This window comes from Adiantum capillus-veneris, chromosome 13 (genome assembly GCF_014529385.1).
Source record: "Adiantum capillus-veneris isolate H3 chromosome 13, ASM1452938v2, whole genome shotgun sequence".
Classification (NCBI taxonomy): domain Eukaryota; kingdom Viridiplantae; phylum Streptophyta; class Polypodiopsida; order Polypodiales; family Pteridaceae; genus Adiantum; species Adiantum capillus-veneris.
Genome location: NC_140943.1, coordinates 146,365,053 through 146,389,521, shown reverse-complemented (window position 1 = coordinate 146,389,521; position 24,469 = coordinate 146,365,053). Strand labels below are relative to the sequence as shown.

The window sequence follows — 24,469 nt, the reverse complement described above, 5'->3', positions numbered from 1 at the left end:
CCTATCACTTTATCCAACCTACATCGTAGCAACAAGCAAGGTCCTTCTCCTCCTCCTAATTTTCTTTGTTTAACCATGGCCAGCTCTACTTCGCAAAGGCGGCCAAAGGATGGGGTCACAACACTTGCATGCCACAACACAAGAGATATAGATGATGAGTGGGTGCCACAAGAGTTCACCAAAGGTGCTTGGGTATACATGCAACCATCTGCTATTGGCTCGCATTGCGTGCGGAATTGTGCAAACTTGGATCATCATTGGAAAGGAAAGCTCCTTGGCTTCAAGAACCACAAAGACAAGGGGACCGTAGCCATTATGCAACATGTTTTCTCAATGTCAAGCATGCAATTGCGACAACCACCTCGATTTCCAACACATTGTAAGTACATGTTTCAAGAATACAAAGCTAGGTGAGAAATCACAGTGTAATGTTCTTATGGATTCATACTTAAGATTTGCCATACATTTATAGTCATATTTCCATCCACGTTGGTGGAGGAGTAGCCACTACATAGTCTCTCCGACACATTCAATGCTATACATGCGGATATTGGAGCAACAATGTTTGCACATCTTTGCCCAACCAAACTGGTTCAAAGAAGGATTTTCTTCTATTCTCACTCCAATATTGTGCCTACTTCTACACAAGAGTTTGGAACGCTTGAACCCATTAAAGTAACTTCCTTATTAAGTATGGAGTGGCCAGTGCTAGATTTGTGGTCAGTAGCATCTTTCAAGCAAAAGATGATAATAGATGTCCAAAACTCTTTGTAATACTCTAAAGCTTCTAGGTATGTGGGCTTGAGTTGGTGTTTGCCTATTCACTATTTTGTGCACATTTTTAAAGAGTTTGGATTTGTGGAGAGTACCACAATGCTTGTATGTAAAGATGTGTATTATGAGGAATTAGGAAGGCTTTTAGAAGAGGACTGGGGTTTTATGGAGGGCATGCACAATGGGGACCGATACCGTTGTAAGGTTGGAGCTTCAGGTATTGGAATGCGCTATTTGAAATCCCGCACCTCCTTGTACATACGATTCCACTATGATCGTTGGATGTGCAAGCTTGGAGTGTGGACTCCCTTGCAGAGTGTAGACGGCGCTATTTCAAGCTTTGACATTGCAGTGAAGATACCCAACGATGCTTTGGAGGCAGTCCAAGTGAACAAGCATTGGACTCTCAGTAATGTGCGAGAACATTTGGTTATTATGAGTTTTGAGGCCCTTCAACAAGCACAATTTTGTTTACAAGGACACAAGGTGAGAATCCTTCCACCATATTTTCAATACATCATAGTTTGTCAATCATTAGATGCTTATTGTAATGAATGTCCGTAGATTGGGAAGAGGATGGAAGACAAATTGAAAGTCGAAGAGGACTGGGGGATGGATGGAACTATGCTATCGCTCTTATAACTTTGTAACTCTTGCAATTTTGAAAACGATCTTCGATGTAATCAACATGATTTGCTTCGGCAAATCATGTCTTTGAATATAATTTTTCGCATTGAGATGAGAGATCATTTTTTGGTGAAAGTGCCTCTTTTTTTTATATTATAAATGTCTTTAAAAAAGGGACCATTATAAAAGGGGGGCAGCATAACTCATTCACTTTTGCAACTCTTGAGCTCCTCCACTCTCTATCTATACCCCAAGCTAGACATGGACGCTTCCACAGCCTCTGCATCTGCACCCACATTCACCCCTTTGTCACGCTTCATCCTCTTCCTCAAGGACACCGAATACAAAGGGAAGTTGGACCTCCACACCTTCTTTACTCGTCTCCCTGAACTTGATTCCACAATTGCCCTTCACATGGATGCATTTGCCTAGATTTTTGCATTCATGGAGAAGCACATCATAAAATATTTCGTATCTATCTCCCCACATGTAGTGATCTGGGTGCCTTGCAATTTTTGTGCTACATACACAAAGGTGATCGCTCATTCTCCAAGCGGTTGCGACGATTCCAAGAAATTGCCACCGACATAGGCCATTTCTTGGACAAGCAAGCCCCAGGGATGTCAATGCTCAAGAAGCGCAAGTTGGGGGTGGAGTATCTTTCTTGGCTAGCAACATTCATCTTCTTGGTGAGCGAGGAACTGATTTGGAGGAGCTTCGCTTACCACACCTTCAGGTTGGGTCCTTTATCAAGGACACCAAGGAGCAGGAGGTTATCCCCATGAACCTTGCAGCGGAAGGAAATACACTTCCACTCGAATACCCCAGGGGGCTCGAGGAAGTGGTGGAGAAATCCATCGTTGTGGCGTACCCTAGTGACACTCTAGTGCCACTACCATTGACGGATGTGGCTATCCCAGAGGTAGAAATCAGCCGCTTCTCCTCAGCGGTAGTGGATGGGGAGGAGTATGTGTTTATGCATGATTTGGAGAAAGCATTTGGCCTGCGCATGGATGAATGCTTGAGCGTGCTATGCAACAACACCAAATGTCATGTCCCTTAGACAATACGCCAGATGCCCTAGAAAGCAAGCTCTTGCCACTTTGGGACTGTTGTTGACACTATTGCAGTTGTATGTGCGGAGGTCCTGGCAGTAGAGCAATTGCACGTGGCTGAGGAAGAATTTCAAGCCACGCAAGCCAAGGTTGAGGCTGCTAGGATGCCTATGCCACTACACAACCCCTCATTTGATGATCCAAAGCTCGTAGCTGTAGTGCATGGGAGCATTGACTTGGATGGAAAGGGCAACAGGGAGGAGGACGACAAGGAGCAGGAGGTATGGTCAAGAAAATTATGAACTCCTCAGATACATGATGTAAAATCAACTTTTTGGAAGTAATAAAAAATATTCCGAATTGTCTCACTATCTTGTAAATTCTTCTAAATGTGATCTATCAATCTTGAAAATTGTTGTAATTGGTGATATGTTTCAATAAGCTGTGTCTTTTTTGCTTGAAGTAACAACAGAGTGGAAGTTGGATGCACATGATACTTCTTTCAACTTATCTTAATTCTTGGGAAAGTATAAAACACATCTGAGTGAAAAGAAGTGGTTTCTCTAAAATAATGCTGCAAAACCAATTGATTTCACTTAATCAAGTATCATGGGGGTAGAGAAGCCTACCAAGTGCCAAAAAAAGGGTGGCCACAAGGGCGCGCAAATGGCCCATCCATTAGTTATGGAAGGCCAATTTGAGCGCCCTTGTGGCCACCCTTTTTTTAGGGCAGTTAGCCCAAAGACTATTTTTTAAAAGCTGAAAGGAGAGCTATGCCACGTCAACCAAAAGGCGCAAATAGGATCGCGACATTTCATTCTCTTTCTTTCTCTCTCACCCGACGTTCAATTTCAAACCTTCCTTTGCCAAGTTACTGGCTTCCCTCTGAGAGAAATCTCTTACGCAGGTACAATTCTCTCTCTCTCTCTCTCACACACACACACATAATCACGTGCACTCTCTCTCTCTCTCTCTCTCTCTCTCTCTCTCTCTCTCTCTCTCTCTCTCAGACACACTATTTTTTAAAAGCTGAAAGGAGAGCTATGCCACGTCAACCAAAAGGCGCAAATAGGATCACGACATTTCATTCTCTTTCTTTCTCTCTCACCCGACGTTCAATTTCAAACCTTCCTTTGCCAAGTTACTGGCTTCCCTCTGAGAGAAATCTCTTACGTAGGTACAATTCTCTCTCTCTCTCTCTCTCACACACACACACACACACACACACACACACATAATCACGTGCTCTCTCTCTCTCTCTCTCTCTCTCTCTCTCAGACACACACATAATCACGTGCGTGCTCTCTCTCTCTCTCTCTCTCTCTCATAGATAACCATATAGTAACCTTTTATAAGTAGAGGGGAGCCTTCAGAGCAGAGCAATGGTTTTTGAATAAAGGTACGGGCTCATCTTCGGTAGAGGGTCGAGGATGGCATGTGCATTGAGCTCACAATAACCTCCTCAAAGACTTGTTGGATGTGTGGAGGGTCCTATCACAACACAGCTTTCTAGTTAGAGACGATGGTCTTATTCTTGGTTTTGTTTTTGCGGTACTTGGGTCATTGGAGACAGTAAGGCCTTTCAAGTCTCATCCTTTACAAAATACCCCAGACTATTGAGATTTCAAGGCAAACTATGACTCAGCTCAATACTGTCAAAACTCCTTGTAAATGAGGCAGATAGCAGTAAGCGAAGCAGCAATAGAACCCCTTTATTGCAGTCTCAAGGTACAGCTCCACCATGTTTTGATTTTGTCCCTTACTAGCATCGTATCTTTTGCCATTCTATGTCTTTTTCACATGTCATTTGTGGCCGCTGTATAAAATTTTGCAATTCTCTTGATGTTCCCTTACAATAGAGGTCCCACGTCCCCTAGTAACCCAAGTTATGCCTATGGAAATCCTGATGGAAGTGACGATACTCATTTTTCTGAGCGTGAAGGTGATCGCTTTGATGGGTGATTGGAATATGCTGGAAGGTTAGTTATGACCGTATGCGAAATGTTTTCGATTATTGAGGATGGTTTTACAAACCTCGCATGGCTCGGTCATTAATACTGAAGGTTGCTTGGGGTATGGTTTGGCGGTTACGATGCATGGTGCTTGCAAATTGCAACTGATTTAGGCTCATTGCACCTTGAAGGCCTAAGGTCGAGATGTATACCAGATGTGGTGCCTTTATGAAGGAGCATAAAAATTGTCGATGAGCTTTCTTTTGTGGTCTCTTGGACACAAATTGATTGCAAGGCTTGCTTTTGCCTCGTGGGATGGGGAATGGACCTACGAGCCAGATGTAAAGCAAGGGGACTATGAGGAGCCTCAGGAGGAACTTACGGAATCCTACCTTTTGATCAAGGAGGGAATGCCAGTATGCGACAGCTGGCCTATGCATGATGGTGCTATTGTTAGCAAACTAGAAGTGAGAAAATCGGAAGTGAGAAAATCGGTGGCCAGCGAGCCAGACTCACACAATGAGTATTGTGCGAATGAAGGAAGTGGGGAGGAGTGCCAGAAGGTTACTGTTGACTCCTACCTCCTGCATGACTGGGAAAAGCAAACTAGTGCGGAACAAGAATGTGCCGTGCCCAAAACGGGATCCAAGGAAATGCTTATGCCTATGTGCTGGATGATGGGCCTACGAGCCAGATGTAAAGCTTGGGGACTATGAGGAGCCTCAGGAGGAACTTATAGAATCCTACCTTTCGATCAAGGAGGGAATGCCAGTATGCGACAGTTGGCCTATGCATGATGGTGCTGTTGCTAGCAAAACAGAACTAGGAAAATCGATGGCCAGTGAGCAAGACTCACACAATGAGTATTGTACGAATGACTTGCTGCCTCCTACTTCCCATGTGATGGGGAAAGGGCGAAATATGCGTAGCAAGGTGAACTACAACTGGCTGCCTCCTTTGTGCCCGAGAACGGGGCTGTGGAGATCATTGGCGTTATGCCTCGGGTATGCGAGGAGTTGAGGTTGGGTAGCCCGTCAAGTCAGGATGAGATGGTGAACTTGGAGCGTTGCATGGATGTCGTGATGCTAGGACGCGACTTGAATGTAAGGAATGTGGGGGAAGGGCCAGTTGATACGCGTATAACCAATCGTATGTCGCTGAGGCGGGGGATGTGCTTGATGCTGAGGCAGCAATGAAATGCATGAAGAGGCGGAAGAGAAACACCAGGTAGACCTTGCTGCCTCCTACTTCCCACGTGATGGGGAAAGGGCGAAATATGCGTCGCAAGGTGAACTACGGCTGGCTGCCTCTTTTGTGCCCAAGAACGGGGCTGTGTAGATCATTGGCGTTATGCCTCGGGCATGCGAGGAGTTGAGGTTGGGCAGCCCGTCAAGTCAGGATGAGACGGTGAACCTAGAGCATTGCATGGATGTCGTGATGCTAGGATGCGACCTCAATGTAAGGGATGCAGGCTAGGAAGTTTTCGAATAAAGGTACGGGCTCATCTTCGGTAGAGGGTCAAGGATGGCATGTGCATGGAGCTCACAATGACCTTCTCAAAGACTTGTTGGATGTGTGGAGGGTCCTATCACAACACGGATTTCTAGTTAGAGACGATGGTCTTATTCTTGGTTTTGTTCTTGCGGTACTTGGGTCATTGGAGACAGTAAGGCCTTTCAAGTCTCATCCTTTACAAAATACCCCAGACTATTGAGATTTCAAGGCAAACTATGACTCAGCTCAATATTGTCAAAACTCCCTGTAAATGAGGCAGATAGCAGTAAGCGAAGCAGCAATAGAACACCTTTATTGCATTCTTAAGTTACAGCTCTACCATGTTTTGATTTTGTCCCTTATTGGAATCATATCTTTTGCCATTCTATGTCTTCTTCACATGCCATTTGTGGCCGTTGTATAAAATTTTTGCAATTCTCTTGATGTTCCCTTACAATAGATGTCCCACGTCCCCTAGTAACCCAAGTTATGCCTATGGAAAGCCTGATGGAAGTGACGATACTCATTTTTTTGAGCGTGAAGGTGATCGCTTTGATGGGTGATTGGAATATGCTGGAAGGTTAGTTATGACCGTATGCGAAATGTTTTCGATTATTGAGGATGGTTTTACAAACCTCGCATGGCTCGGTCATTAATACTGAAGGTTGCTTGGGGTATGGTTTGGTGGTTACGATGCATGGTGCTTGCAAATTGCAGCTGATTTAGGCTCATTGCACCTTGAAGGCCTAAGGTCGAGATGTATACCAGATGTGGTGCCTTTATGAAGGAGCATAAAAATTGTCGATGAGCTTTCTTTTGTGGTCTTTTGGACACAAATTGATTGCAAGGCTTGCTTTTGCCTCGTGGGATGGGGAATGGACCTACGAGCCAGATGTAAAGCTTGGGGACTATGAGGAGCCTCAGGAGGAACTTACGGAATCCTACCTTTCGATCAAGGAGGGAATGCCAGTATGCGACAGCTGGCCTATGCATGATGGTGCTGTTGTTAGCAAACTAGAAGTGAGAAAATCGGTGGCCAGCGAGCCAGACTCACACAATGAGTATTATGCGAATGAAGGAAGTGTTAAGTATGGAGCCTGATTTACCCTTGTAATTTTCCGTGGTAAAAGCGCACATTTGTAAGGCCCCCATTATGAGGAGAAGCCATCGTGCGTGAAGGAAAATCACTCACCGGAAACCAAAATTTTCACGCACAAGAATCAGGGACAACTTTAAAGGCCTCGGGGGCGGAGGCCCCCAAGACTTTTTTTTTCGCCGGAATATTATGGCCGGACGGCGACCGGAAAGTGGACGGAAAACAACCGGTCGGTTGGCCGGTGGCCGGTAGTCAATGGCCGATGGCCGGTGGTCGGAAGTCAATGGCCGGTGGCCGGTGGCCGAATTCAATGGCTGGTGGCCGAATTCAAAAGCGGACTTGTCTTCTCAAGGGCGGCCACACATGGGCGGATTGGAGGGTCCGATTTGGACTTATTCGCACAAGGGCGGATACACATGGCTGTCTCTCATAAGAGAGGGCAGCCCTTTTGGCCTATAAAAGGAGGCCATTTCTACACACATTTCATAGTGTGAAGTTGATGCAACAAGGTGAGTGTGAGGTGGTGAGAGTGAAGCAAGGCGGGACCTCTATTAAGGGTTTAATCCCTTTGTAAACTACTTCTTCTTTTGAAGTGCTAAAGCCATTGAGTGGCTGCTTTCCCATGGACGTAGCCCACATTGGGTGAACCACGTATATCGTGTGTACTCTCTCTCTCTCTCTCTCTCTCTCTCTCTCTCTACTCTATAATCTCTTGTGTGTGAAATCTATCTCTCTCCATTAAGTAATCTACTCAAATATCTATTTAGCTACGTCTTATTTCCTAATAGGAAGTGAGGAGGAGTGCCAGAAGGTTACTGTTGACTCCTACCTCCTGCATGACTGGGAAAAGCAAACTAGTGCGGAACAAGAATGTGCCGTGCCCAAAACGGGATCCAAGGAAATGCTTATGCCTATGTGATGGATGATGGGCCTATGAGCCAGATGTAAAGTTTGGGGACTATGAGGAGCCTCAGGAGGAACTTATGGAATCCTACCTTTCGATCAAGGAGGGAATGCCAGTATGTGACAGTTGGCCTATGCATGATGGTGCTGTTGTTAGCAAACCAGAACTGGGAAAATCGATGGCCAGCGAGCAAGACTCACACAATGAGTATTGTACGAATGACTTGCTGCCTCGTACTTCCCACGTGATGGGGAAAGGGCGAAATATGCGTAGCAAGGTGAACTACAGCTGGCTGCCTCCTTTGTGCCCGAGAACGGGGCTGTGGAGATCATTGGCGTTATGCCTCGGGTATGCGAGGAGTTGAGGTTGGGCAGCCCGTCAAGTCAGGATGAGACAGTGAACTTGGAGCGTTGCATGGATGTCGTGATGCTAGGACGCGACTTGAATGTAAGGGATGCGGGGGAAGGGCCAGTTGATACGCGTATAACCAATCGTATGTCGTTGAGGCGGGGGACGTGCTTGATGCCGAAGCAGCAATGAAATGCATGAAGAGGCGGAAGAGAAACACCGGGTAGACCTTGCTGCCTCCTACTTCCCACGTGATGGGGAAAGGGCGAAATATGCGTCGCAAGGTGAACTACAGCTGGCTGCCTCCTTTGTGCCCGAGAACGGGGCTGTGGAGATCATTGGCGTTATGCCTCGGGCATGCGAGGAGTTGAGGTTGGGCAGCCCGTCATGTCAGGATGAGACGGTGAACCTAGAGCATTGCATGGACGTCGTGATGCTAGGACGTGACCTGAATGTAAGGGATGCGGGCCAGGAAGGGCCAATTGATACGCGTATAACCAATCGTATGTCGCTGAGGTGGGGGACGTGCTTGATGCCAAACCCATCCACGATGGTAGTTATAGTATAGGTTACTGTTGACTCCTACCTCCCGCATGACTGGGAAAAGAAAACTCGTGAGGAACAAGAATGTGCCGTGTCCGAAACGGGATCCATGGAAATGCTTATGCCTATGTGCTGGATGATGGGACTGAAAAAGAGGTGAGGCTCGGAGAGGTCCAAGATTTGCTAAATGAAATGGAACACCCACTAGGCCTGGCTGGTGGGCATCAAGGGCAGGATAGGTTGCCATTTTGTCATTGGACACAGTAAGGCCTTTCAAGTCTCATCCTTTACAAAATACCCGAGACTATTGAGATTGCAAGGCAAACTATGACTCAGCTCAATACTATCAAAACTCCCTGTAAATGAGGATGATAGCAGTAAGCGAAGCAGCAATAGAACCCCTTTTATTGCAGTCTTAAGGTACAGCTCCACCATGTTTTGATTTTGTCCCTTACTGGCATCATATCTTTTTAGGGCAGTTAGCCCAAAGACTATTTTTTGAAAACTGAAAGGAGAGCTATGCCACGTTAGCGAAAAGACACAAATGAGATCGCGACTTTAGATCATGACTTTTCTTTCTTCCACTTTCTCATTCTTTCTCTGCACCCGACGTCACTTTCTTCTGCTTTATTGAACCTGCTCTTCTCGCAATCTATTCTGCTCTGAAGTAAAGGCAGGTACAATTCTCTCTCTCTCTCTCTCTCTCTCTCTCTCTCTCTCTCTCTCTCTCTCTCTCTCTCTCTCTCTCTCTCGTGAGACGAGTACGGATGCTTTGTGTGTGGAAGAAGGAGAAGGAAGTATGGTGGATAAGTGTTATGAGGAAGAAATGGGCAAATGTTCCCTGGCTACACTGATGCCTATTTTGGGGAAGAAGAGATGTAGGAAACTGGAAGTGGTGCTAGTCATGCCGTTTTCGAAACGAAAGAAGAGATGAGTACGGATGCTTTGTGTGTGGACGAAGGAGAAGGAAGTATGGTGGATAAGTTTTATGAGGAAGAATTGGTAAGCAAGCTGGATGCAATGTTCCCTGGCTATGCTGATGCCTATTTCGGGGAAGACGAGATGCAGGAAACCGGAAGTGGTGCTAGTCATGCCTTGTTGGATGGGGAGTTGTTGGTTTGCGAGCCGTACTTAAATGGTGAGTATTGTACCAGTGAAGAAAACGAAGAGGAATACCAAGCGGATCGGGTTGACGTCTATTCCGGGCATGATGGGGCGAAGCAAGTGCTGGCACGACTGAATGGACTGATGCTTGTGCCAGAAAAGGGAAATTGGCAAGATGTAAGGCTGGATGAGGCCTCCGGTGACGCCAGTAGGGTGGATGTGAAATTTTGTGGTATTCCTGGTAAACCAGGCTTTGGGAATTTGGTGGCCAGCGGGGGCCATACGAAATAGTCAGCAATGAAATGCATGAAGAGGCAGAAGAGAAACACCAGGTAGACCTTGCTGCCTCCTACTTCCCACGTGATGGGGAAAGGGCGAAATATGCGTCGCAAGGTGAACTACAACCGGCTGCCTCCTTTGTGCCCGAGAACTGGGCTGTGGAGATCATTGGCGTTATGCCTCGGACATGCGAGGAGTTGAGGTTGGGTAGCTCGTCAAGTCAGGATGAGACGGTGAACCTGGAGCGTTGAATGGATGTCGTGATGCTAGGACGTGACCTGAATGTAAGGGATGCGGGCCAGGAAGGGACAATTGATACGGGTATAACCAATCGTATGTCGTTGAGGCGGGGGACGTGCTTGATGCCGAACCCATCCGCCGATGGTAGTTATAGTACAGGTACAAGTAGGATGGTCGGGGATGCAGGAATGCCAGCTATGAGCAAACTGGCTTGGGGCACGTGTGGTAAAGAGAGTTGTGGGGATGCTTGGAAAGGGTGGTCAGATTCCCCGCGTTCGGGTGGAATGAGCAGTGAGTTACCAGAGGTGATGGGTGTGATTCTGATACGAACGGACATTGATGTGCAAGAAACAGCAGGACAAGATTGGGGGCATGACCTAACAGTAATGCACAGTGATCGGACCTCAGTTGGGGTTATGGAGATTCGACGGAGAATGTTTTCGAAGCGATCTTGTGGGTTGTTTGCGGGACCTAAGCTATGTGGGGCGGATCCACAGAGGTCAGTCGCCATAAGGATACAACTCGGTTGGAAGAAGCAGGCCCTATCGGGGACGAACCTGTATGGAACTGAAGAGGACACGAATAGCCAGTTCTCGACTATGGTACCCTCGGCGAGGGACCCGTTGGCTAGAGACGCGCGAACCTTGGTTGAGTGCAACTGGAGTCTCCAAGCTTGGTCGGATGGGCCAGACATGATGCTTGTAGAGGGCTGGATGCCCACTCTCTTGAGGTGTCCTACAAGACAGCGTGCGACATTATTACTGGCCCAGATGGCATTGACTACCGTAGTCCGGGTTAGAGAGTCGAGTGAGATACGAGAACGTAACAGAGTTTGGGCCGAATTTTTTCTCGAAAATGTAAGGGCATGGGGGTTTTGGAATATCGAACCTGGAACAATTACTATGCTCGTTTTCTTGTACTAGGTACTAATGCTCAATGGGTGTAGCACTGAGGTTGGCATGGAAAGATGGGGGTCTCAGACCCGCCTGACTAGGGATGCAGACGGTCGGGAAACTGTTTGTTGCACCCTGAGCGGAGGCACTGTGGTGCTGATTGAAATGGGCGCCGATCGAAGTTGCGGAAGCTGGCCAGGGTAGCCTGATTGCTGGACTAATGAGTCCCCTACCTGGTTAGTCAATGGAGCCAAAAAGGGCCCGCTGATGGTGAAGACATGCAAAGCCGTTGGCGGGCATGAAGGGAAGGACAACAGAGGTCTCGTCGTCATGATGACTGACCCTCGAGATCAATTGATAGAGAAGGTGAATGCGCGCGGTGACTTCATATGGGACCCCGCAGAAGGTGCCTAATACTGGGATGCGTTCGATTATGGAACAACATGCATGCGTCAAGGTGCAGAGATAGCACGAGGAAATGCACTTGGCCGATGGAAGGCTAAGCCAAAAGGATTAGGGTCGTTTGCCCGTCTTGATAGACGGGAGGTAAAAAGACCAGTATTGCTCCTAATGGATCAGAAGGTCATGACTCGAACGCAGGCCACAGATGGCCGATGGATTCCCCCTAGGGAAATACATGCTGGACGAACAGGAGACGAGCAGGATAAACACGAATCGAGGGGCCTGGTAATCACACGGACTGGTATATATCAGCTAGCGGGCACAGCCAGGCAGCAGGTTATGCTGAACCAGAATGAGACTAGACAGAGGACAGTGAGTAGACTATCTTGGGCAGGAAGACGCATGAACAATCTGAGTGATCGACATTGGAAGATGCGAAACAAGGCATGGGACAGCTTGCAGCTCATTCATTGCTTCGGCAACAGTCATTTTTTGACTACGGAGAGTCATCTTCAGCAGTGGGTGATTGTGTGGGAGCAAGGACATTAGAGAAATTTTATTTAGCACACTGTATACTGTTGAATACATCATTTTTCTTCATATTTGGGTGCTCTGACTGAGCATAAGACATAGATACACGTGAAGCCTTTTCTTTTCCGAGAAAAAGATCCTTCCATTAGTTAATAAAACTGTCCATATGGCTACAAACATTTTGGCTGGATCTTGGTTGGTGACAAGGTATTTTGGTGATTTTGACATTTTCAAGGCTACTCTTCTTGTGCCCCATAATCACATGGGTCCGAAACGCATTACAGAGAATCGGTTGATTGAACAACTTGGAAGGCATCATTTCAAATTTCCATGTGTCTTAGTGTGGTCTTCTGGCATAGTAATCCTGGAAATGGTAGATAAGCACGGTTTTATTTCAGCGATGAGTTTTCGCTTACGTTTCACATGCATTACTATCGGCTGATGAAGTGGATGGTTCTGCTCCCAATGTTGGGGATGTTCTTTGCTCTGCTATGGCTTCATCCTAAAGAAGGCATTAATTCTCTTCCGTCATTCTCAAGGGATCGATTACGATTGGTTCTTTTCCTTATCAGCCTATGCAGATAAAATAAAGTGGAAGCAAAGAGCCTGCTTTATATCCCCTTGCCTCCCCAACTTCAGGCATTGGATGCGTTTGAGGGCATGATGGGATGCCTTCACTTAAGCCTTTGTCTTTGACAAGGATTCTTTGATAAGGCAGATTATGTACAACGTAGTTGTTGCAAAGAAGCTCCAGGATGTTTTAGCCGGATGCGAAGGGAAGAACTTTCTCCAAATGCAATCACCTATGCTTGCACCTTGAAAGGTTTGTGGCCTTACATAGACCTTCACATGGGTGAGAAAACTCATGATGAGATTGCTAGTCAGGGGTTGTTGTCAAAACATGTTGTGCTTGGCAATGCCTTGGTCTATATGGATGCCAAAGGAGGTGGCAGATGCAATCACCTATGCTTTCACCTTGAAGGCATGTTTCCTTATGCTACAGAGTATGGTGTGGCAAGGAAGCTCAATGAACCGGATGCAAATGCCAAATGTGGTTCCCTGTTCAAAGCACAAGAAGTTGTTGATTAACTTTCTGTCCAAAATGTCATCTCTTGGAACACGTTCCTGGAAGGATATTCCTAACATGGCTGTGGCAAGAAAGCTCTTGGATGTTTTAAGCGGGCTCAAAAGGAAGGCCTTATACAAGACCTTGACATGGGTGAGTGAATTCAAGATGAGATGCTAGTCGGGGCACTGTTGGAGAATAATGTTGTTTTTTCCAATGCATTATTGATATGCCTGCGAGCCGCACTTAAATGGTGAGTATTGTACCATCGAAGAAAGCGAAGAGGAATACCAAGCGGATCGGGTTGACGTCTATTCCCCGCATGACGGGGCGAAGCAAGTGCTGGCAGGACTGAATGGACTGATGCTTGTGCCAGAAAATGGAAATTGGCAAGATGTAAGGCTGGATAAGGCCTCCGGTGACGCCAATAGGGTGGATGTGAAATTTTGCGGTATTCCTAGTAAACCAGGCTTTGGGAATTTGCTGGCCAGCGGGCCATACGAAATGGGCACCAATGAAATGCATGAAGAGGTGGAAGAGAAACACCAGGTAGACCTTGCTGCCTCCTACTTCCCACGTGATGGGGAAAGGGCGAAATATGCGTCGCAAGGTGAACTACAGCCGGCTGCCTCCTTTGTGCCCGAGAACGGGGCTGTGGAGATCATTGGCGTTATGCCTCGGGCATGCGAGGAGTTGAGGTTGGGCAGCCCGTCAAGTCAGGATGAGACGGTGAACCTGGAGCGTTGCATGGATATCGTGATGCCAGGACGTGACCTGAATGTAAGGGATGCGGGCCAAGAAGGGCCAGTTGATACGCATATAATCAATCGTATGTCGCTGAGGCGGGGGACGTGCTTGATGCCGAACCCATCCGCCGATGGTAGTTATAGTACAGGTACGAGTAGGATGGTCGGGGATGCAGGAATGCCAGCTATGAGCAAACTGGCTTGGGGCACGTGTGGTAAAGAGAGTTGTGGGGATGCTTGGAAACGGTGGTCAGATTCCTTGCATTCGCGTGGAATGAGCAGTGAGTTACCAGAGGTGATGGGTGTGATTTTGATGAGAACGGACATTGATGTGCAAGAAACAGCAGGACAAGATTGGGGGCATGACCTAACAGTAATGCACATTGATCGGACCTCAGCTGGGGTTATGGAGATTCGACGGAGAATGTTTTCAAAGTGGTCTTGTGGGTTGTTTGCAGGACCTAAGCTGTGTGGGGTGGATCCAGAGAGGTCAGTTGCCATAAGGATACAACTCGGTTGGAAGAAGCAGGCCCTATCGGGGACGAACCTGTATGGAACTAAAGAGGGCATGAATAGCCAGTTCTCGATTATGGTAACCTCGACGAGGGACCCCGTTGGCTAGAGACGCGCGAAGCTTGGTTGAGTGCAACTGGAGTATCCGAGCCTGGTCGGATGGGCCAGACATGATGCTTTTAGAGGGCTGGATGCCCACTTTCTCGAGGTGTCCTGCGAGACAGTACACGACATTATTACTGGCCCAGATAGCATTGACTACCGTAGTCTGGGTTAGAGAGTCAAGCGAGATATGGGAACATAACAGAACTTGGGCCGAAAGTTTTTTCGAAAATGTAAGGGCGTGGGGGTTTTGGAATATCGAACCTGGAATGATTACTATACTCGTTTTCTTGTAATGGGTACTAATGCTCAGTGGGTGCAGCACTGAGGCTGGCATGGAAAGATGGGGGTCTCAGACCCGCCTGACTAGGGATGCAGATGGTCGGGAAACTGTTTGTTGCACCCTGAGCGGAGGCACTGTGGTGCTGATGAAATGGGCACTGATCGAAGTCACAGCCTGATTGCTGGACTAATGAGTCCCCTAACTGATTAGTCAATGGAGCCAAAAAGGGCCCGCTGATGGTGAAGACATGCAAAGCTGTTGGCGGGCATGAAGAACAACAGAGGTCTTGTCGTCATGATGACTGGCCCTCGAACTCAATTGATAGGGAAGGTGAATGCGCGCAGTGACTTCATATGGGACCACGCAGAAGGTGCCCAATACTGGGATGCGTTCGATTATGGAACAGCATGCATGCGTGGAGGTGTAGAGATAATAGCACGAGGGAATGCACTTGGCCAGTGCAAAGGCTAAGCCAAAAGGATTAGGGTCGTTTGCCCGTCTTGATAGACGGGAGGTAAAAAGACTAGTATTGGTCCTAATGGATCAGAAGGTAATGACTCGAATGCAGGCCACAGATGGCCGATGGATTCCCCCTAGGGAAAAACATGCTGGAAGAACAGGAGATGAGCAGGATAAACACGGATCGAGGGGCCTGGTAATCACACGGACTGGTATATATCAGCTAGCGGGCACAGCCAGGCAGCAGGTTATGCTGAACCAGAATGAGACTAGACAGAGGACAGTGAGTGGACTGTTTGGGGCAGGAAGACGCATGAACAATCAGAGTGATCGACTTCGGAAGATGCAAAATAGGGCATGGGACAGCTTGCAGCTCATTCATTGCTTCGGCAGCAATCATTTTTTGACTACAAAGAGTCATCTTCAGCAGTGGGTGACTGTGTGGGAGCAAGGACATTAGAGAAATTTTATTTAGCACACTGTATACTGTTGAATACATCAATTTTATTCAGATTTGGGTGCTCTGACTGAGCATAAGGCACAGATACAGGTGAAGCCTTTTCTTTTCCGAGAAAAAGATCCTTCCATTAGTTAATAAAACTGCCCATATGGCGAGACTAGACAGAGGACAGCGAGTAGACTGTCTGGGGCAAGAAGACGCATGAACAATCAGAGTGATAGACTTCGGAAGATGTGAAACAGGGCATGGGACAGCTTGCAGCTCATTCATTGCTTCAGCAGCAGTCATTTTTTGACTACGGAGAGTCATCTTCAGTAGTGGGTAACTGTGTGGGAGCAAGGACATTAGAGAAGGGAGCAAGGACATTAGAGAAATTTTATTTAGCACACTGTGTACTGTTGAATACATCATTTTTCTTCAGATTTGGGTGCTGTGACTAAGCATAAGGCACAGATACAGGTGAAGCCTATTCTTTTCCGAGAAAAAGATCCTTCCATTAGTTAATAAAACTGCCCATATGGCTACAAACATTTTGGCTGGATCTTGGTTGCTGACAAGGTATTTTGGTGATTTTGACTTTTTCAAGGCTACTCTGCTTGTGCCCAATAATTACATGGGTCCGAAACGCATTACAGAGAATCGGTTGATTGAACAACTTGGAAGGCATCATTTCAAATTTCCATGTGTCTTAGTGCGGTCTTCTGGCATAGTAATCCTGGAAATGGTAGATAAGAACGGTTTTACTTCAGCGATGAGTTTTCGCTTACGTTTCACATGCATTACTATCGGCTGCTGAAGTGGATGGTTCTGCTCCGAATGCTAGGGATGTTCTTTGCTCTGCTATGGCTTCATCCTAAAGAAGGCATTACTTCTCTTCCGTCATTCTCAAGGGATCGATTACGATTGGTCCTTTTCCTTATCAGCCTATGCAGATAAAATAAAGTGGAAGCAAAGAGCCTGCTTTATATCCCCTTGCCTCCCCAACTTCAGGCATTGGATGCGTTTGAGGGCATGATGGGATGCCTTCACTTAAGCCTTTGTCTCTGACAAGGATTCTTTGATAAGGCAGCAAGCATCCAAGATTTTGACAATGTCTTCCATGTGTTGCTGTGTCCCTTTGTTGGCGCAATGCAGTGGTAATAGAGTGATGGCGTTTGATGTGTGTGTAGGCAAGATAACCTGTCAAACAGACTCATGGGTGAAGATCACTACCTCCAAGTCCTTGCACATCCAGTCCAAGCTCATCAGATCATGTGATGAAGAGCGATTTCCATGAGTCAGTTTCTTAAGTTACTCTTTAAGATGTGCCTCCAATGCGAGAGAAAGACTTTTGGCAATGTCTTCCATGTGTTTTTGTGTCCCTTTGTTGGCACAATGCAGTGGTGATGGAGTGATGGGGTTTGATGTGTGTGTAGAGATGAAAATCTATCGAACGGACTTATGGGTGAAGATCACTACATCCAAGGCCTTGCACATCCAGTCCAAACTCATCAGCTCATGTGATGAAGAGTTATTTCCATGAGTTGGTTTCTTAAGCTGCTCTGCAAGATGTGCCTCCAATGCAAGAGAAGGAGATGGTGTGTTGGACAAGACACGGGACCTTGACGAGTGTGGAGTTGTCAGACTTTTGGAAATCACCGCAATTGAGTGTGAGTTAATTAGTATAGCTGGCTAACATATGATTAGTTGATTAGATGTACAAATGCTGTGTTCCGTCACTAACGTCTGTCTACAACGGAGCATTTAAGTGATCCGACTAAATGTAGCCTCCCATTAATATACTAACAAGGGACAAGACTCTGGGTTAATTAATTAGGCCATTAATCCTTGGGGTTATCGTGATCCGTACAAGGCTGCCTATCATGAGGGAGTATATGGTGTGCCTCAATTCCTTGACCAATTTTCCGTGCTTCTTCAGAGCTCTGAACTGCCATTTGACAAAAGAGTCGTAGTAAGGATTCATGTCTGTGGTGATGAATGATCGATGCCAATCAACATCGGTACCAAGAAACTTGAGATCTCCAATGGCATTGTCAGGAAAGTAAGTCAGCCAATATGCTGGGTGAGTGAACCTTGGAATCTCATCTTCCGGGATGCCGAGAGATGACATAATCCTCCATTGATAGGCCTCACCACCAGATTTTGCCTCTGCTTTAGATTTTTGGCTTTTGTACTCTTTCTCTTACTTGACCTGGGAAAATAATTACCAACATGAGTATTTGCCGCCTCAGCTTCTATGTGCGAGGCTTCCTTTGCTACTTCTGTACATGGGGTCCATGCTACATTTGGCTATTGATCTGCTAAATCTGCAGTTTCTTGATCAACGGGAAACTGAGGAGGATTACCTAACTGCTCAATCTCACGCTTCAGCTTGTCTGCAAAGGCTTGATGGGCATGTTGTTGCTGTGGAATCCAAAAGGATTCATAACATTGCGACCGCACAATTGGTAATTAATAAGCAGAGGCAAACATGATCTTGGAAAAAGAGAAGGCATGGCCGATATGGGGGCATCATACATCGTCTCAGATCCTCCACACATACATCATCTCAGATCCTCCACACAGGCATAAGAGCATAACAAATTGCGAGAAGAGCACTTTGACTAAAGTAGAAGAAATTGAATGTCAGGTGCAGAGAAAGAGTGAGAGAGTGGGAGAAAGAAAAGTCACCTATGCTTGCACCTTGAAGGCATGTGGCCCTACACAAGATCTTCAAATGGGTGAGAGAACTCATGATGAGATTTCTAGCCAAGGGGTGTTGGAAACACATGTGTCAAATGTGGTGCCCTTGTGAAACAACTTGATGAGGTCTTTGTACAAAATATTGTGTTTAGGAACCGAGGATATGCCCAACATGGTTGTGGCAAGAAAGCTCTGTGGTGTTTTCATCGGATGCGAAGGAAGGGCCTCTCTACAGATACAATCACCTATGTTTGCAACTTCAAGGCATGTGCCCTTGTGTTGCTCAACATGATGTGGCAAGGAAGGTTCTCTAAACCAGAAAAAAATGCCAAGTGTGGTGCCACTATCAAAGTACGGAAAGTTGTGTTGATGAGCTTTCTGTCCAAAATTGCGTCTCTTGGAACAGGTTCATTGCAGATTATGTACAACATAGTTGTTGCAAAGAAGCTCCAGGATGTTTTAACCGGATGCGAAGGGAAGAACTTTCTCTAAATGAAATCACCTATGCTTGCACCTTGAAAGGTTTGTGGCCTTACATAGACCTTCACATGGGTGAGAAAACTCATAATGAGATTGCTAGTCACGGGTTGTTGTCAAAACATGTTGTGCTTGGCAATGCCTTGGTCTATATGGATGCCAAAGGAGGTGGAAGATGCAATCACCTATGCTTTCACCTTGAAGGCATGTTTCCTTATGCTACAGAGTATGGTGTGGCAAGGAAGCTCAATGAACCGGATGCAAATGCCAAATGTGGTTCCCTGTTCAAAGCACAAGAAGTTGTTGATTAACTTTCTGTCCAAAATGTCATCTCTTGGAACACGTTTGTGGAAGGATATTCCTAACATGGCTATGGCAAGAAAGCTCTTGGATGTTTTAAGCGGGCTCAAAAGGAAGGCCTTATACAAGACCTTGACATGGGTGAGTGAATTCAAGATGAGATGCTAGTCGGGGGACTGTTGGAGAATGATGTTGTGTTTTCCAATGCATTATTGATATGTATGACAAATATGGTGCCCAATGGGACTTGGGGAAAGGGCCCCATGATTGGATTGTAGGTACAATGACAATGCAATACAAAGAGACAGGATGTATGAGGAAGTGGAAGCAAAAGGGACAATAAGCATGATCAGCCAAAGCAGCTCTAAGCCAGGCGAATTGGAGTTGCTTGCTAGTTTTTTGAAGCCGGATGTGGGTTCACGTAGGTCATGCCACATAGAACAGCGGAGTATGCTACTGATGCAGCCATAGATGGCCAATGGGTCCCCCCTTGACAATAGGAGCATGCATACATGTAATGGACAATATAGGGTTGAGCAAAGCTCGTTCAAAACTGCCGCTCTGCAAACACAAGGCACTGTGGCATGATCTATTTATGGTTTGCTTGTTGTTTTAGCGTCCAAAGACTTACCTTTTCTACGCTTGTCTGCTCTAATACCGTGGGTGATTTTCACAAGCTTTCTAAGACAGAGAAACCTTTATGGATTTTCTGGTGCAATGTCGGCCTTTACTGGTGGTGGTGTGGTCATACTGGCCAGGACCAACAAAGATTCAAGTGATGAGTCCTTTACAATAACTGAATTGTAGAAGCATTCATGGGCATGGCTAGCTTCATTGTAGTTGAGCTGCTTGTTATGCCTCGCAGGGATGCAGGGGTAGTCAAAATTGAGATGATTTCAGATGAAAAGACATGTGACTGCCATGCTGTTGATGTTTTCAGAGTTGCGGTGTGCGAAGTGCTGCGCCTTAGTAGTGGTTGGCTTGTGAAGGTACGACAAAAGCCATTGAGGTGCTCACTTGCCTACGTGCAAGAGTTGGTAAAGGAAGCAATAGAAGAGACACAGTTTTGGTACTCAGCTTTCCCTTCACGAAGCTGTTAGAAATACAGGGCCAAATGGTGGATTTGCTGCATTTCAGTGTATGCGCATTTGAGACGATTGTGGAAACTCTTAGAAATGCATACATGGGCACTCAAGAGCTGATCATCAGATTTCAGCCATACTTCTACTGCTGTTTTCCCTGTTCTCAGCCCACCAAGGGCTCTGACATTGATTCCCCATCCTCCCTACACCCTGTACACTGTTTTGGAATCTGTTGGGAGCGTACGAGCACGCTGAAAATCGCTGGACAACATCGTTTTCATCACCTCACAGTTGCGTTTTTGGGTAAACAACAACCTCTTGGCTTGTGTTTTTCCCAGAGGATGAAGTTACCTCTTGCCAGGACACCATCTCGTGGTAGTCCGTACGGTCTCTTAGTGGCAGTTGTACATGGTATCTTCGACATTAGCTTGATCATCTATGGGCGTAGAGTCCTTGGGAGATCCATTTATTCCAGCCATCATATGGCGGTTGCGCACTCTAGACGAGATGGCAACTTATGGTTTGCTATGGACACACCTATGCACTCATCAAAGGAGTTCACATAAGATATAGCCATGCTCATGGCATATGGGATTCTGACATTCCCAGAGAAAACACCTCCATCTTGGGTGGACAGACACTTACCCTTTACTTTGTGCATGCTTTGTATTGGGTCTACACAAAACTCATGCACCATGTTGTTTGAATAAATCCATGAACTATATCTGCATGGACTAAGGAAGCTGCGTTTTTGGACAACTATATCGTTTTTGCAACAAGAAGTCAGTGCTCAACTTTTCAACCCTAAATCTTGCCTTCCACACCAGCTCATGTTGCCAATCCTGTTCCTCTTTAGATCATCAGATTTCAGCTATACTTCCACTGCTACTTTCTTTGTTTTCAGCTCACTAGGGGCTCTGACATTGATTCCCCACTATCCGCACACCCTCTACACCATTCTGGACCCTGCCGGGAGCGTACGAGCACGCTGAAAATCAATGGACAGAAGCGTTTTTATCACCTGCAATCGCGTTTTTGGGCGGACAACAGCCTTTTCGCTTGCGTTTATTACATGGGATGAAGTTACCTCCAGCCAAGAAATCATCTTGTAGTGGTCCCTTTGGTCTTTCAGTGACTGTTGTAGTACACAGTATCTTCGTCATTGGGGAGATAAATTCATTCCAGCCATAATTCGGCAGTTGCGCACTCCAGAGGAGGTGGTGACTTGTCGTTTGCTATGGACACACCTATGCACTCATCAAAGGAGTTCACATAAGATATAGCCATGCTCATGGCATATGGGATTCCGACATTCCCAGAGAAAACACCTCCATATTGGGTCGATAGACACTTACCTCTTGACCTCGACACATCAGATCACTTGCTTACATAGGATTATCTACATGGAATTAGGGGGAGGATCTTCGATCTCTTCCTAGACAAGTTCATGGCTTGGAATCTCCTAGAGAGTTTACCCGCCAGATACAGGACATGAAGCATCCCGCGACTACATCTGGAGTCATCCAGAGCTTGGCTTAGATGGTAGTGCAATTACTCTTCTACATTCTCGATCATTTGGATTCCTACCTTCACAGTTTCTTACACAAAGAATGAAGTTACTTCCTTCTAGGACACCATCTCGTGGTGGTCCGTGCCTTTTCTAAGTGACTGTTGCAATACACAATATGTTCGACAACGGCTTGATCATCTACGGGCATAGAGTCCTTGGGAGATCCATTCATTCCAACCGTCATTCGTCGGTTGCAAACTTTAGAGGAAGTGGTGACTTGTGGTTTGCTATGGACACACCTATGCACTCATCAAAGGAATGCACACGAGATATGGCAATGCTCATGGCATATGGGATTCTGACATTCCCAAAGAAAACACCACCATCTTGGGTGGACAGACACTTACCACTTGGCCTCGACACGTCAGATCACTTGCTTACACAAGAGCATCTACATGGACTTAGAAAGCTGCGTTTTTGGACAACTGTACCATTTTCACAACAAGAAGGCAGCGCTCAGCTTTTCAACCCTAAATCTTGCCTTCCACACCAGTTCGCCTTGCCAATCCTATTCCTCTTTAGAACATCAGATTTCAGCCATACTTCCACTGCTACTTTCTCTGTTTAACAGGAAACAGAGACCTGAAAACGGACATTCCATGTTACTATGCCCTCTACACCGCTCGGGACCCTACTGGGAGTGTACCAGCACGCTAAAAATCAATGGAGAGAGGTGTTTTTATCACCTCGCAATCGCGTTTTTGGGTGGACAACAGCCTTTTCGCTTTTTTTTTTTCACATAGGATGAAGTTACTTCTTCCAGCCAGGACATCGTCTCGTAGTGGTCCGTTCGGTCCCTTAGTGACTGTTGCAATACACAGTATCTTCGTCATTGGGGAGATCCATCGTAGTGGTCCGTTTGGTCTCTCAGTGACTGTTGTAGTACACAGTATCTTCGTCATTGGGGAGATCCATTCCAGCCATAATTCGGGGGTTGCGCACTCGAGAGGAGGTGGTGACTTGTGGTTTGTTATGGACACACCTATGGGGCTCATGGCATATGGGATTCCGACATTCCCAGAGAAAACACCTCCATATTGGGTGGATAGACACTTACCACTTGACCTCGACACGTCAGATCACTTGCTTACATAGGATTATCTACATGGAGTTAGGGAGAGGATCTTTGATCTCTTCCTAGTTTATGGCTTGGAATATCTTGGAGATTTTACCTGCAAGATACAAGACATGAAGCATCCCGCGACTACATCCGGAGTCATCCAGAGCTTGGCTTAGATGGTAGTGCAATTACTCTTCTACAGTCTCGATGATTTGGATTCCTACCTTCAGAGTTTCTTACACAAAGAATGAAGTTACTTCCTTCTAGGACACCATCTCGTGGTGGTCCGTGCCTTTTCTAAGTGACTGCTGTAATACACAATATGTTCAACGTCGGCTTGATCATCTACGGGCGTAGAGTCCTTGGGAGATCCATTCATTCCAACCATCATTCGGGGGTTGCACACTTTAGAGGAAGTGGCGACTTGTAGTTTGCTATGGACACACCTATGCACTCATCAAAGGAATGCACACGAGATATGGCCATGCTCATGGCATATGGGATTCCGACATTCCCAAAGAAAACACCACCATGTTGGGTGGAGAGACACTTACCATTTGACCTCGACACGTTAGATCACTTGCTTACACAAGAGCATCTACATGGACTTAGAAAGCTACGTTTTTGGACAACTGTACCGCTTTTGCAACAAGAAGGCAGCGCTCAGCTTTTCAACCCTAAATCTTGCCTTCCACACCAGTTCACCTTGCCAATCCTATTCCTCTTTAGAACATCAGATTTCAGCCATACTTCCACTGCTACTCTCTATTTAACGGGGAACGGAGACCTGAAAACGGCCATTCCGTGTTACTATTCCCTCTACATCATTCTGGACCATGCCGGGAACGTACGAGCACGTTGAAAATCAATGGAGATAGGTTATTTTAGTACAATTATCAACATAAAGTCAAATAATACATTCTCACATTTCTCTCTCTCTCTCTCTCTCTCTCTCTCTCTCTCTCTCTCTCTCTCTCCACCCAAATGTGAATCCATTGTTTACTTTAAAATAACAATCTACATTTTAAAATATTAAAATACATTTTAAGTACCTTATATATTTATACCTAAAACTTCATACAAAATCATTTTAATAGAGTCTAATTGTTATTTTCTTTTACAGAAACAAAGTCTCCCCGAAAATCAACAACTCCAAAAAATAAAAGTAAGATCTTTATTTATAAGTTACAATGTATAATAAAAATATATATATATATATTGGACAAACGAATAATTTAAACAGAAGGATTTTACAACATAAAAAACAACCCACTAAATTGATGATAACTGACATTAACAGATACAAGCTGTTCAACAAAAGTCCACAATCGAAATTATAGATTCAACAACAATAAAGGACAAAGCAAATCACTTAAAAACACTTTATATTAAGAAATTTAGATCAATTACTCCAAATGGATACAATG

General features: G+C 45.9%; 4 protein-coding genes and 1 pseudogene across 4 annotated transcripts; all 5 read left to right on the top strand.

Moving 5' to 3' along the window:
* The first annotated feature begins 4,659 nt into the window (after positions 1-4,659).
* Positions 4,660-5,211, top strand: LOC147445030 (uncharacterized). The gene has a single exon (XM_086527993.1). The coding sequence runs from the start codon at positions 4,660-4,662 to the stop codon at positions 5,122-5,124; it is 465 nt and encodes a 154-aa protein (XP_086384119.1). The 3' UTR covers positions 5,125-5,211.
* A 4,512-nt stretch (positions 5,212-9,723) lies between these two features.
* LOC147445029 (uncharacterized) lies at positions 9,724-10,188 on the top strand. Its single transcript, XM_086527992.1, has one exon. The coding sequence runs from the start codon at positions 9,724-9,726 to the stop codon at positions 10,186-10,188; it is 465 nt and encodes a 154-aa protein (XP_086384118.1).
* A 350-nt stretch (positions 10,189-10,538) lies between these two features.
* Positions 10,539-11,513, top strand: LOC147445028 (uncharacterized). Its single transcript, XM_086527990.1, has 2 exons — positions 10,539-11,273; positions 11,340-11,513. Exons 1-2 carry the CDS (start codon positions 10,539-10,541, stop codon positions 11,511-11,513), a joined length of 909 nt encoding a protein of 302 aa, XP_086384116.1.
* LOC147445027 (uncharacterized) lies at positions 11,376-12,260 on the top strand. The gene has a single exon (XM_086527991.1). It carries the CDS (start codon positions 11,757-11,759, stop codon positions 12,258-12,260), a length of 504 nt encoding a protein of 167 aa, XP_086384117.1. The 5' UTR covers positions 11,376-11,756.
* A 1,552-nt stretch (positions 12,261-13,812) lies between these two features.
* LOC147445026 (uncharacterized) lies at positions 13,813-14,557 on the top strand (annotated as a pseudogene).
* The last annotated feature ends 9,912 nt before the right edge of the window (positions 14,558-24,469 follow it).

Coding starts and splice junctions, on each gene's coding strand:
- LOC147445030 (XM_086527993.1), top strand. CDS start 4,660: ATGAGCTTTCTTTTGTGGTCTCTTGGACACAAATTGATTGCAAGGCTT.
- LOC147445029 (XM_086527992.1), top strand. CDS start 9,724: ATGAGTACGGATGCTTTGTGTGTGGACGAAGGAGAAGGAAGTATGGTG.
- LOC147445028 (XM_086527990.1), top strand. CDS start 10,539: ATGCCGAACCCATCCGCCGATGGTAGTTATAGTACAGGTACAAGTAGG. Junction 11,274..11,339: donor CCGAATTTTTTCTCGAAAAT/GTAAGGGCATGG, acceptor TTCTTGTACTAG/GTACTAATGCTCAATGGGTG.
- LOC147445027 (XM_086527991.1), top strand. CDS start 11,757: ATGCGTCAAGGTGCAGAGATAGCACGAGGAAATGCACTTGGCCGATGG.